Below are 12,576 nucleotides of genomic sequence, written 5' to 3'. Positions count from 1 at the left end.
CCAGAAAGGTTAAGTGCATATCCATCTTAGTAACAGAATACATAAATATATATTCAGGGTCTGACAGAGCTAATGGTAATATTATAGTAAGTATATAATATAATATTAAGATATTATGTCATAAAGTGACTATAAATTGTGATTCTGGATTATGTTCTTAAGTATTTCTTACTATTTATAGTTCTTTAAGTGACAAGCATTTTCATTATTTTTAGGTTCGATCCATAGTGAGTGACTTTGCTGTCTTTCTTACAATTCTGTGTATGGTTTTAATTGACTATGCCATTGGGATCCCGTCTCCAAAACTACAAGTACCAAGTGTTTTCAAGGTGAAGTTATCATAGCATTTATAATCTATTTCACCATATCTAGGTCTAATCTTCATTTAGATGATGGCTATAATCTTAGTATTTGAGGTTTTCATGAAAATACAAGGAATATAGATTGATGGAACATTCAGTAAAATGCCCACATGACTAAAATTTTGGTCTTATATTAAAAAGGAAAAAATGAAAATGGAATCTAGACGCCGTTTGAAAAAAATTCCTGTCAGTTTTTCCAGTGGGAATATCCATATACAACACTCCTGAAAGATAAGGAAGCATTTTGAAACTTAAGGAAAATGCATTATCTTGATGCAAAATTGCACAGCGGATGAGGCTTTGAAAAAGAGATGAAATTAGGTCTGGAATAGTATTCTGACCATGTTACTAAGTATGTAACCTTGGGTCGGTTACTTAACCTCTTTGAACCTTGTTTTCTCACCTGTCAAAAAGGGCCAGGAGGTTCTCAAAGAATGTCAAGATGAATTCCTCTGGGGCTCTTCTCAGACACCAGCAATGTTTAGAACCATTTCCAAAGCTCCTGATATCACCAAGTGTCTTTTTGCCATTTTCCCATAATGGCCTGTGAACCCATCTAAAATAAGAGTTACACACAGTTGTCAATGTGCTGTTTATAAGTGTAAATACATTTGCCACCTGTAAATGGTAAATATTAATATTATTTTATGTACTATAAGTATTGATCGAGAACATAGATTTTGGGGTCAATCTGTCAGAGTTTAAATTCTGTCTCCACCTCTTACTACCCTTGGGACCTTGGGCAATTTACTGGACCTCGCTTGCCTCAGTTTTATTATCTGGACCTTTCCTAGAGTGTTGTGAAGAAAAAAAAATGAGTTAAAATATTTAAAGTACTCAGACTGGTGCCTTGTACCTTATAAATGGTTTGTAAATATAACTATTATTGTTAGATGTAGCTCACTTAGCATATCAATTTGTAATTAGGGCTTTCCTGGTAGCATCTGTAGGATTTAATTTGATTAGGTATTCATTAATCCAGTTACTAATGATATACATCGTTTTATTTCTTGCAGCCTACCAGAGATGATCGTGGCTGGTTTGTTACACCTTTAGGTCCAAATCCATGGTGGACAGTAATAGCTGCTATTATCCCAGCTCTGCTTTGTACTATTCTTATTTTTATGGACCAACAAATTACAGCTGTCATCATCAACAGAAAAGAGCATAAACTAAAGGTATATTTTAACATCCATTTTAATGTAAATCATAGTGCCCTAACCAACATTGATTGATGTTTATTATACTTTACCTGTACTCTCTATTCGTTTGTACAGGGAAATATTAAGATAATGTTTTCAGGTTTGTAATTTTTATTGTCTATAATCAAGGTGTTTTGTCTCACAATGAGCTTAAAATGAACTAATTTTTTACTTTTTAATTAATGTATTTATTGCACTTGGCTGAGCCTAAACTCTGAAATCTTACTTCTAAGGCTTAAAATAATACAATTTGCTGAGGTTGTAACTTTCTTTACCATATTTAAAATATTTTAATGAAATAACAGTCTATTCTGGTGAAGGGCAGCTTTACCAATTTGTCTTGCATATGTGATTCCTCTACTTCTCTATTTGACCCTAAGTATGCCTATTAGATTGCATTCATTATTGGAATAAATTACATCTTCAGGTATTTCTCATTTAATGTAGTTATTCATCTGTCCATAATGTCTATGACATTATGTCTATGTCTATGACAACAAAACCCAGCCATAAATGTTATAGTTTGTAAGTGATATCTTTGTTGAGTTTTATTGCAGATTTCATTGACCATTTTTATAAACTAAGAGAATGAATATGGATATATCTTACTTATTGTTCTCTGACCCTCCCATCTTGCGATTGTGAATAATCAAAGTTGTTCACTGGTGTGCAATATTTCTGAGATATTCAGTGTGAGCATTATCACAGGAATATGTTAAATGAAATCCATTATATCAATGAATGGTCAAAAATAATCCAAATCAGGGACACCTGGGTGGCCCAGGTCATGATCCCCGGGTCCTGGGATGAAGTTCCACTTTGGGATCCCTGCTCAGCAGGGAGCCTGCTTCTCCCTCTGCCTGCCACTCTCCCTGCTTGTGCTTGCTCTCTGACAAATAAATAAATAAAATCTTTTAAAAAATAATCCAAATCAAACCTTATAAATGCAGAACATGCACAATTAATCAAATTGTTTTGTTCTGGTATCATGAGATAATTCCCAAATAGTTCTTTGATTGAACTATTTGGTGGAAAACAGTAATGGCATTATCATAAGAAAGCACAATTATTTCTAATAAATCTTACTAAAAAGGAATCTTATGTATATATTGGAGGAGAATGTGTGTCTATATGAAAACAGAGTGTTCTTCATTCTCTTTGTAGAAAGTAATTCAAGTGCTCAGAACTTTTTCTAAAAGGATTAGTTCAATTCACTTTTGCTTTTATCAAATAATTCTTATGTAGAATTTAAGAAACAAAACAAATGAGTAAAGGGAAAGAGAGAAGGGGGCGCCTGGGTGGCTCAGTCGGTTAAGCGTCTGCCTTTGCCTCCGGTCATGATTTCATGGTCCTGGGATCGAGTCCTGCACTGGGCTCCCTGCTCAGCGGGGAGCCTGCTTCTCTCTCTGCCTGCCATTCCCCTTGCACCTGCTTGTGCTCGCTCTCTCTCTCTCCCTGTCCAAAAAAAAAAGAGAGCGAGAGAGAGAGAGAGGGCGCCAAACCAAAAGACATACTTTTAACTGTAGAGAACAAACTGATGGTTACCAGAGGGGAGGTGGGTGGGGGTTGGGTGAAATAGGTGATGGGGATTGAGGAGGGCACTTGTTGCAATGAGCACAGGGTGTTGTATGAACGTGTGGAATCACTAAATTGTATACCTGCAACTAATGTGACACTGTATGTTAACTAACTGAGATTTAAATAAAAACTTTTATAAAAAGGTAGTTTTAAAAAAAAATATCTAAAAAAGTCATAGTAAGTAGATAAGTGGTGTACTAGTATATGGTTAACAACCAGTTCTCTGCATTTAAAGGAGAGGGACCCTGATTTATAATTTATAATGTTTGCTGATTTTTGTGGTGTGAATACTCCCATCATGGCCCATTTCAAGTTACCAATGTGATATCAATTGGAAGGAAAAAAATTTTGAAAAGTAAATAATTGGTTCTTATAAGCCTATATGAGCTGAATTTAAAACTACCCCATTTAATATTGGAAACTTAGAGTGATGTACAGCCCTCAAAACAAGAAATTCAGATTCCCAAGTTTAATAGCCTACTTATTTAATAACAATTATTTAAAAATATTCACAGCCTTTCCAAAGTTCTAAATCAACAAATATGCCATATTTCTCCCTTTACATATCATGTAGAATAGCTAAAATACCATAAAACATCTAAAAGTGGTCTTTTCAAGTACTTGCATTTGTAGAATTAAATGTAGCATTAAAGCATTTAATATTTTTGTCACTGGAATAAACTTGAGTCTGTATAACTAAAATATATTACATGATTTGTAATTAATTTTTTATTATATAAATTAATGTGCAATCAAAAGATTTACATTTTATCCCTTAATAGGCTGGATTTAGTAAACAATAGAGCAAGTGATTTAATCATTAGTTCTGCTATATTGCCATGAGTAGAATTAATCTTTTTTTTTTTTTTAAAGATTTTTATTTATTTATTTGACAGAGAGAGAGATCACAAGTAGGCAGAGAGGCAGGCAGAGAGAGAGGAGGAAGCAGGCTCCTTGCTGAGCAGAGAGCCCAATGCGGGGCTCAATCCCAGGAGCCTGAGATCATGACCTGAGCCGAAGGCAGAGGCTTTAACCCACTGAGCCACCCAGGCACCCCAGAATTAATCTTTTTTAAAAGGATATATTTATTTATTTGAGGGAGAGAGTTTTAAGCAGACTCCCCATTGAGCCTGACTGGGACAGGGGGTTGTGGGGTCTTGATCTTATGACTCTGAGATCATGACCTGAGCCAAAACCAAAAGTCAGACACTCAATCAACTGTGCCACCCAGGTGCCCCAAGAATTAATCTTTCCTTGGTCCCTGTAAATCTGAACACTCCATCCTCCTCCTTAGATGTAGATATTGTCCTCCTTAGATGTAGATATTGGCAAAGCAAATTCTTTCCAGTGAAGACATATTTTATCTACACCAAACACTTTTTAAATTTTTTTGCCTATAACCATTGTCCTCTATAAGCTTCAGTATAGTGCGGTCTGCTGCTACTGTTTTTCCTGCTAACAACAACAAAAGATCACCTTCTCAGAACAGTCTTGACTCAGAGTAACGGTTTGTTCCATAGCCGCTCTCCCCACCTGTTGCTTCACTGAAATGTTTGTACAGTCCCCTGGCTTTGACTTGAACCACATTGTCAGGAAAAGATACGTGTTCTTGAGTATATCCCAGACCACAAGTTAACCACATTTTCAGCTTTTCTTTTTTTTTTTTTTTCATCACTTGAAAACCCATTTTTGCCTTGGTTGGATCATGCCTTGAAATAGTTGAATGAATTGTGTTTTCTGGTTTCTGTAGATGACCCTACATCATGTATCTTAGTCTGTATTGTATATCCAAGTCACCTTGGAATTCATCATTTTGATGTCTCCCAAACTTACATTTTCCCCTTTTTTTCACTTCTATTACCAAAGCAGTACTTGTTTTCCTGTAGAGCATTTTTTCATGCCATTAAAAATGTTTTTTTTTTTTTTTAATCATTTGAGAGTGTTACTACATACACAGTAAAGCTGTATTGAGCTGAAGAAGTTGGCCCAACTCACCAAGTGACTTTCTCCTCCCTCAGAATGAAGTAGCTCAAATTAGCAAAATTCCAGTTCACTGCACCTCATGATCTTTTGGGTCATTCAAGAGTGAAAGAAGCTGTAAATATAAAAATTTGAGAAAGCAAGTTATCATCTATACTGTATATAGGTATAGATCTATACTCTAGCATTTTTTGTTTTCTTATCTCGAAAAGTGTGATAGGTATAGGTTACTTGACTCCCTTTGAAAAGCATTAGAAATAACTGCTTTTAAAAAAAGCACATTCTCTAAAAGTAGAAAGAAAGATATTATCTTACAGAAAAGAAAGTTTCTGTTAAGCTACAACTGTGGGCTTTTCTACATGTTTCTGTAGACAGTTCAGGCTTCTTTTGACATCATTTTTAATAAACAGCAATACAATCTCAGATCACTTGAGTAAATGAATGCATTTGCAACATTCATTTGGCACCACATTCTCTTGATGATTATGGCATTTGATATGTTCTTTTTTGCCCTCTTTGTCAGCCTGGTTCTTCATGTCAATCTATAGTCTTTTATGTGGTTAACTTGACAGATGCAGGAAATTGCTGCCAAGCTTTGAAATGAATTTTTTCAGCAGTGGCATCTGGGTATCAGATGGTCCTCTTGGCTGGCCTCTTGTCTTGCTGCATGTTGGTTTTAGTGGGGTCTGGTGTAGCATCACCTGTTGCTATGCTCCCTTTTCCTCCCATATGTCCATTTCCTGTGATTCATGGATGAAAGTGAGAATAAAAGCTCTGATTCTGTCTTTATTTCAGAAAAAAAATCTACAGAAATATGTTAGAAGGTACAGAGTTCTCTCTCTGACAAAGGGATACTTCCCCTTGGCTGTCATGCCTATCAGCTAATAATTTGGGTACAAAGACCAAATTTTAAGATATTTAATGAAAGGCAAGAAGGATGATGATGATTAATTAGTGGAAGTGCCAGAACTGCTTTATTTCCTTTGATTCACATTAAATTAAGATCCTCCCATTGCTGTACAACATAATCAGAGGGAAATTGTGTTTTTGTTTTTATTAGATGCGTGTATTGTACAAAGCTAGCTTTCTAAATTTAAAAATGAAATTATTTACTCGGAAACCATTATTTTGTCTGCTTCCTGCAATCCAGAAGCTCACTGTTTATATTTGTATTGTCTTTTTAAAACATTAGGTAAGAGCCGTAGGAAATCACTGTCATGAAGAAGGCCTTCCTTCTATTATTAAGTCCTAGTGAGCATGGACCCTGGGAAAGTCCAGGGTGTGCTAAAAGGACAAGCCAGACCCTCCAAGCCCCTGTCCTCTGCCTTCCGCTGATGTTTATCACATGGCTGTTAGCTAGTCTTCCATTCTGTCTTAGCAATACCATAACTTTGCAAAACAGCCCAGGGGGCACCATTCACATCACCGGTTAAGATAGCTCCTTTAAAGGGACCAAAATTTGTGTTCTATTCTATGCAGCCACATCTCCCAAATTGTTTATTTGAAAGGACTAGAAGACCGCAGTGTGGCCCTCGTGAAGCTTCTTCTTAAGCCATTTTGCTGGCACCCGAGTGTTTCTCTTCCCACTCTCCAGCTCTTAGTAATAAAAATCTTTGCCGAGTTACTTGCAAAAAGGGGTTTCTAGAGTCACATTGACGAGGGAATTTGCAGTTAGTCATGCTGGCGAAGCCAACCCAAGGAAGGGCATTTACTGAATTGGTGACAACACAGGAGGAAAAGGTCCTCTGTGGATATCTGCTATTTTGTCCTCGTTGTCTCCTGTGCTTTTGTAATTTGGCAGGGGTAAGCAGAAAGGACAGGAAGTACGCTGACTGTAAGAGTGTTTTTCTTAATCAAACAATTAACGAAACAAAATAGCAGAAAGAAAACCCTACCATGACAAATATGCGACAAATGCTCAGGATGTTTCACATTCTAGGCTTTACAAGCTTCATAGTAACTAGGAAATTCTTGCAGTTTGATAAAACTACCTGTAAAAAAAAAAAATCAGAATTATTATTCCTCTAGAAGGATTGGTAATTTCTGCTCATATTCATAATAACAAATGTAACAGCTATATTTATTTTAAATTATACTTATTAAATCTGATTCTGAAAGGTGTTTTAATGAAGCATATTCTCCTCTAAAAAAGCCAATCTGTACCATATCGATTACTTATTGTGTGCCAATGATTGTGTTAAAAACTATTGGAGATACTGAGAAATTATATGATATGTTACCTGCCCTTAAGAAATACATCTTTTTATTGAGGAGTCTTGAGACAAACGAGTACAAATAAGAATTTATTGTTCAATTGCCAGAATATACTAGTCCCTAACATTTACTGAGTGCTTGTATATATCAGACATTGTTCTGAATAATTTTCAAAATTAAATTATTTAATTCTCACAACAACCCAGTGAAGTGACACCTGTTATCACCATCATCCTTTTTCAGATAGGGAAACAGAGGCACAAGAGGTCACATGATTTGCTCAAGGTCATTGGTTGAGCCAGCATTTGATCCCAGGCCACCTATCTCCAGACCCAGGCCATCTATCTCCAGAACCTGAGCCCTTAACCACTGTGTTATATACTACCTCTCATGAAGTCAGTTGTTAACAGTTGGAATGTAAAATAGGCCAAGCCATTTGCTACCCTGGAGGCTTTCCACTGACGATTTCCTATGGGGGGGTGGGATGGTGAAGGGAGAGGCATGCGCTGTTTGCCCTTCAGCTTCTTTCCTGGGAGCCCTCAGCCACTCACTGTGTGTGTCTCCCTTCCTTGCATCTCCACTCCACATGCCCTCTGCACCTGTTTTTTCTCAGTTGTTTCTTGCCTGGTCCTAGAAAGCTCTGAAGTCAGTGATAGTGGAGTAAGATCACAGAGAGACAGAAAACACAAAAACTTTCATTTTAGGGAGAGGCCACATTTTTCTAGTGTTGAAACTGAAACAAATGAGAATGAGATAGAGAGAAAGAGCTGTATCAGGATAAAAACAGGTGTGTATAAGGAAGCTTAGATTCCATGGTATTATTTTTCCCAGTAAGACATTGAGACACCCACCCATTGACACAAAAGAGGGCAATTGGAAACACCGTGTTTGAGAAGAGTTTCTCTTTAGGAGGTCTGATATGAAGGGCTTCTTGAGTATTGTCAGGAAGTGGTTTCTATTCATACTCAGACCATCTGAGTACTGTCGTGGATATGGTCCTTACTCTGTTTTCTCTTTGTTTTCTCCCTGATGCCTGGTACGTGGTGTTCGGTAATTTTTTGTATGAATTAAGGATGAATGAGTAGATATATGAATTGTAAGTTAACTTGCCCATTTAAGGAAACCAAGAAAAGTGACTGTATTTAATAATGACTTTAATTATCCAACAGAAATAGAATGGAAACTAATGTAATATTAACCCAGACATACATTAAACCTATTAAAGTAGGTTGAAGTTACTATAATCATAATTGTAATAGGAACATCTGCAACTTTTCCTTAAGTGGATTATATATTTTCAGACTGTTACTTTTTTATCTTTAATTTATTTTGCATTTTAGAATCAGTTGTCTAAGACTCAAGATAGTATCTCTTTTCTATTCTTACTGTTCCATGGTGGTGGTGTCATTTGTCTCTATACTAAATTCAGTTCCTATGAGAATCCTCTTTTCTTTCTTTTAACAGAAAGGTTGTGGGTACCATCTGGATCTATTGATGGTGGCTGTCATGCTTGGGGTGTGCTCCATCATGGGCCTGCCGTGGTTTGTGGCTGCCACTGTCCTGTCCATCACTCATGTCAACAGCTTAAAACTGGAATCAGAATGTTCAGCTCCAGGAGAACAGCCCAAGTTTCTTGGCATTCGGGAGCAAAGGGTTACTGGGCTTATGATTTTTATTCTTATGGGTTCATCAGTCTTTATGACCAGTATTCTGAAGGTAATGAAACCTGCCTTTATGAAGTTAAGAGAAGGCAGAATATATTTATTATTGTTTAAGAAATTTCATTTGAATCAAAGCCATCAATTTGCAAATACTGTATGGCATGTGACAAAAGTGATGAATTTCTTTACCATGGTTATATAACTTCTTAACAGGGGAAGTTATGTGCTGTGTTTTGGAAACCTTAAATACTGAAGAAATTTGGCTTGACAAAGTAAAATTTGATGTGTAAATTATTACTGTAATTTTGAAATAGTTACTAAGTTGTGGGGAGAAGTCACTCTATTTCTAACTCATTCGTGACCTGAATTCACTGCAGGCCCATATGAAATAAAGTCTCCATTTTCATGTCAGATGTATTTGCAATTAACATTACCTAGTATAAGATTAGAGGTGCAGAGATGAGCCACGTAATAGTCATGGCCACATACGCAGTTTTGTACATTAAATATTTCATGAAACTACTGCATGGATATCACCATTGTATATCCTTATTTTCTTTACATTTAAAATAATTGAGTCCATTTTAAAGAGCATTAAAGAGTAATTATTTGTCGTAGAATTTTGGCAGGTATTACCAAGGTATGTCAATTGTATTCTAAATTATAACTCATTTTAGTTGTCTGTAATTTGAAAGTCCTAATGGAACGATTTAATCAGTTATATAGGTTAATTTAAATTTGATCATTTATGTAAGTACATTTTCAAGAATTTATTTCTATGTTATAAGGGTACAGAGCTACAATTATGCCGAACTATTCGAATAAAAAGAGAAAAGCTGAACGGTCCACATGTTTGCAAATATCTTGTATAATATCAGAACATCTAGATGTTAGCTCCATTCTTCATCTTTAATCCAAATATCTTACCACTGTGAAACAAAATTCAAATTTCCCTAAAGTAGTATAATAGTAATAGTTAATATTTATTCTTTATTATGTATTTTATATGCCCTTTTATAGGTTTTGACCTATTAAATACTCATAACAAACCTACTATTACCATCCTTTTTTAGATACACACAGGAAAACTAAGGCACAAAGAGCTTAAGTAACTTACCTAAGGTTGTGCAGTTAAAAAGTGCTAGAGCGAGGATTTGAACCTGGGACTTCTGGCTCTGCCTTATATTGCCTCTAAAATATTTATTTTTCTGTGTTTTTCTTTGGTGAGTGAAAAATAACGTGACCAGTTACTTGAAAATAACTTTTATCTTTTCTACAATTGTTCTTTTACAGTTTATTCCAATGCCAGTGCTATATGGAGTGTTTCTTTATATGGGTGCTTCATCTCTAAAGGGAATTCAGGTAAATTGCTTGCAGTAAACCACGCACATCTGTGATGACCTATCTTAAGTCTATTGATGCTAAATCATGTGATAGCTAAGAAAATGACATCATCTGAGGAGCAGCTTTCACACCACAATTAAATTTCTTCACAATGGTTCATAATTTTAAGGTACTTTTGTTTACCATAAGTTATATTAAACTGTATAAGGTTTAGACTGTACAATCCTCTTGGAAAACTAATAATAGTACATTTCAAAAATATCCAAATGCTTTTAATCTTTGATACTATAATCGTGTGTATGGGACAGAAATGAAGAACTGTATGCACAAAGATGTTCATTGTAACACATACTATCAAAATATTGGAAATAACCCAATTATCCATCAGCAGTAAAATAATTAAGTGGTCTATGTTACAGTCACTTAAGATTGGTAATTATGATGGCCATAAAAGGAACATGGTAAAAATGCTTATGGCTTAATGCAGAGCAAAAAAATAGGAAAACACGCTGTACCTACCATATAGGTTTATAAAGCTGTGAGTGTGAATGAATCAAAAAGGAAGGTAGAGAAATAAAAACAGTTTATTAAAGTAGTGAGATTCTGGGTGATTTTCTTCCTTTTATGTTTGTTTTTCTATTACTAGTGTGATTATATTTACAGAATTCTTTTTTTAAATTAAATTAAAAATAAAGATATAGGGTAAGGCAATTTCAAGATATAAAGGGAAGCTTATTACTTGTTTAGATAAGTATTAGTTAAATACAGTTGTATTAATTTTCTATTAACAAAATATATGACAATTTATAACAAACTACAATTAATTTAGTGATTTTTAAACAATGAACATTTATTATTTCACAGTTTGTGTAGGTCATAAATTTGGGAACAGATTAGCCGGGTGGTTCTAGAAGGCTCAAGATGTCTCATGTAGTTGCTGTCAGGATGTGGGGCTGCAGGTATCCGAAAGCTTGACTAGGACTAGAGAACCTATGTCCAAGATGGCTTATCACACACAAGGGAAAAGGCATTGGTTCCTCTGTGGCTGTTGGTAGGAGGCCTCAGTTTTTTGCTGGATAGGCTCTCCATAGGACACTGAAGTGCTCTCATGACCAGGAAGCTGACTTCCATCAGAGTGAGCAATGTGAAGTCACTGTGCCTTTTGACTTAGTCTCCAAAGTTACATATGGTCACTTTCATTTGTTTGTTTGTTTGTTTGTTTGTTAGAAGTGAGTCATTATGTCCTCTTGCACACATAGAGGGAAGTTAGACTCCTTCTCTTGAAGAGAATATGACTGAAGAATTTGTGTACACATTTTAAAACGACCACAATTGTATTCTAGTTCTTTGTGGAGGAAGTTGGCAAATTATTCACGCTCATGATACTACAGTGGTTTGAATAGTGTTTCCCCAGTCACGTCCACCTGCAATCTCAGGATGTGACATTATTTGGAAAAAGGGCTTTTGAGGATGGATTAGTTATGAGTCTCAAGATGAGCTCATCATCCAACACTTGGGGTGAATCCTAAATCCAATGACAAGGATCCTTATAAGAAGAGGAGACTCAGGGAAGAAAGCCACATGAAGAAAGAGGGAGATTTCTACTTAAATTTGCCTTGGAAAAATCTTGTCTTATGACTTAACATCATCGATCTAAAACACTTAAGTTTTCTTCAAAGAAGACTAATTTTGAGGGTTATTTATTGTAAAGTATAGTTTATTTTTTGTTGACCAAACGGAAAACATAAACTGCTGCTTTTTCTAAGACACAGCTAGTCTCATTGCTGTTCAAAGATGTGAAAGAAAAGTCACCCGATTACTATGAATTTGTCAAATTAACACATGTGAAGTGGAGCACAGGGTGCTGGATGGCAAGCTGTGGTTCAAGGATAGACTAGAAGAGAAACTGAAATAGGTAATTTATTACTCACCGGTCCTGGAGGAAGTACCTGGTGCACCTTAAGGGTCTGTAATGGGAAAAAATCAAGAGAGAGAATCAAGACCTGTGGCACTTGACTTTATTAAGATTTGTGGGTGGAGTGCTTTGGGGTTATTGGTCTAAGGCTGATTGATCAATTCAAATAAAAAGCAGGGTTTGGGTAAGCCCCAGGTGGGTCTTACTAAGGAGCACGTAAAGGAAAGGCTCTGGGAGTTAGGGGAGACTGTTGACTGCAAGGACATTTGAGGGAGTCATCTCAGGAGCTTACATTTACTTGTGACTCTGCTGGCTGTTAC

The 12,576-nt window shown here is 35.9% G+C and overlaps 1 protein-coding gene across 8 annotated transcripts in view; it reads left to right on the top strand.

Annotated features, from left to right (window-relative positions):
- Positions 1–12,576, top strand: part of SLC4A10 (solute carrier family 4 member 10) — a gene marked incomplete at both ends in the record, with an annotated part of 302,735 nt that overhangs the window by 266,241 nt on the left and 23,918 nt on the right. For all 8 annotated transcript variants that reach the window (XM_080799605.1, XM_080799609.1, XM_080799604.1 and 5 more), the window contains 4 exons: positions 216–329; positions 1,379–1,540; positions 8,801–9,052; positions 10,291–10,359. In XM_080799605.1, the coding sequence (XP_080655731.1) occupies positions 216–329; positions 1,379–1,540; positions 8,801–9,052; positions 10,291–10,359 (597 nt within the window). The remainder of the gene's footprint in view (positions 1–215; positions 330–1,378; positions 1,541–8,800; positions 9,053–10,290; positions 10,360–12,576) is intronic.

The sequence above is a fragment of the Martes martes genome (assembly GCF_963455335.1).
Source record: "Martes martes genome assembly, chromosome: 3".
Lineage (NCBI taxonomy): Eukaryota > Metazoa > Chordata > Mammalia > Carnivora > Mustelidae > Martes > Martes martes.
Note: the sequence above shows the minus strand (reverse complement) of the source record. Positions and strands in the feature narration are given on the sequence as shown.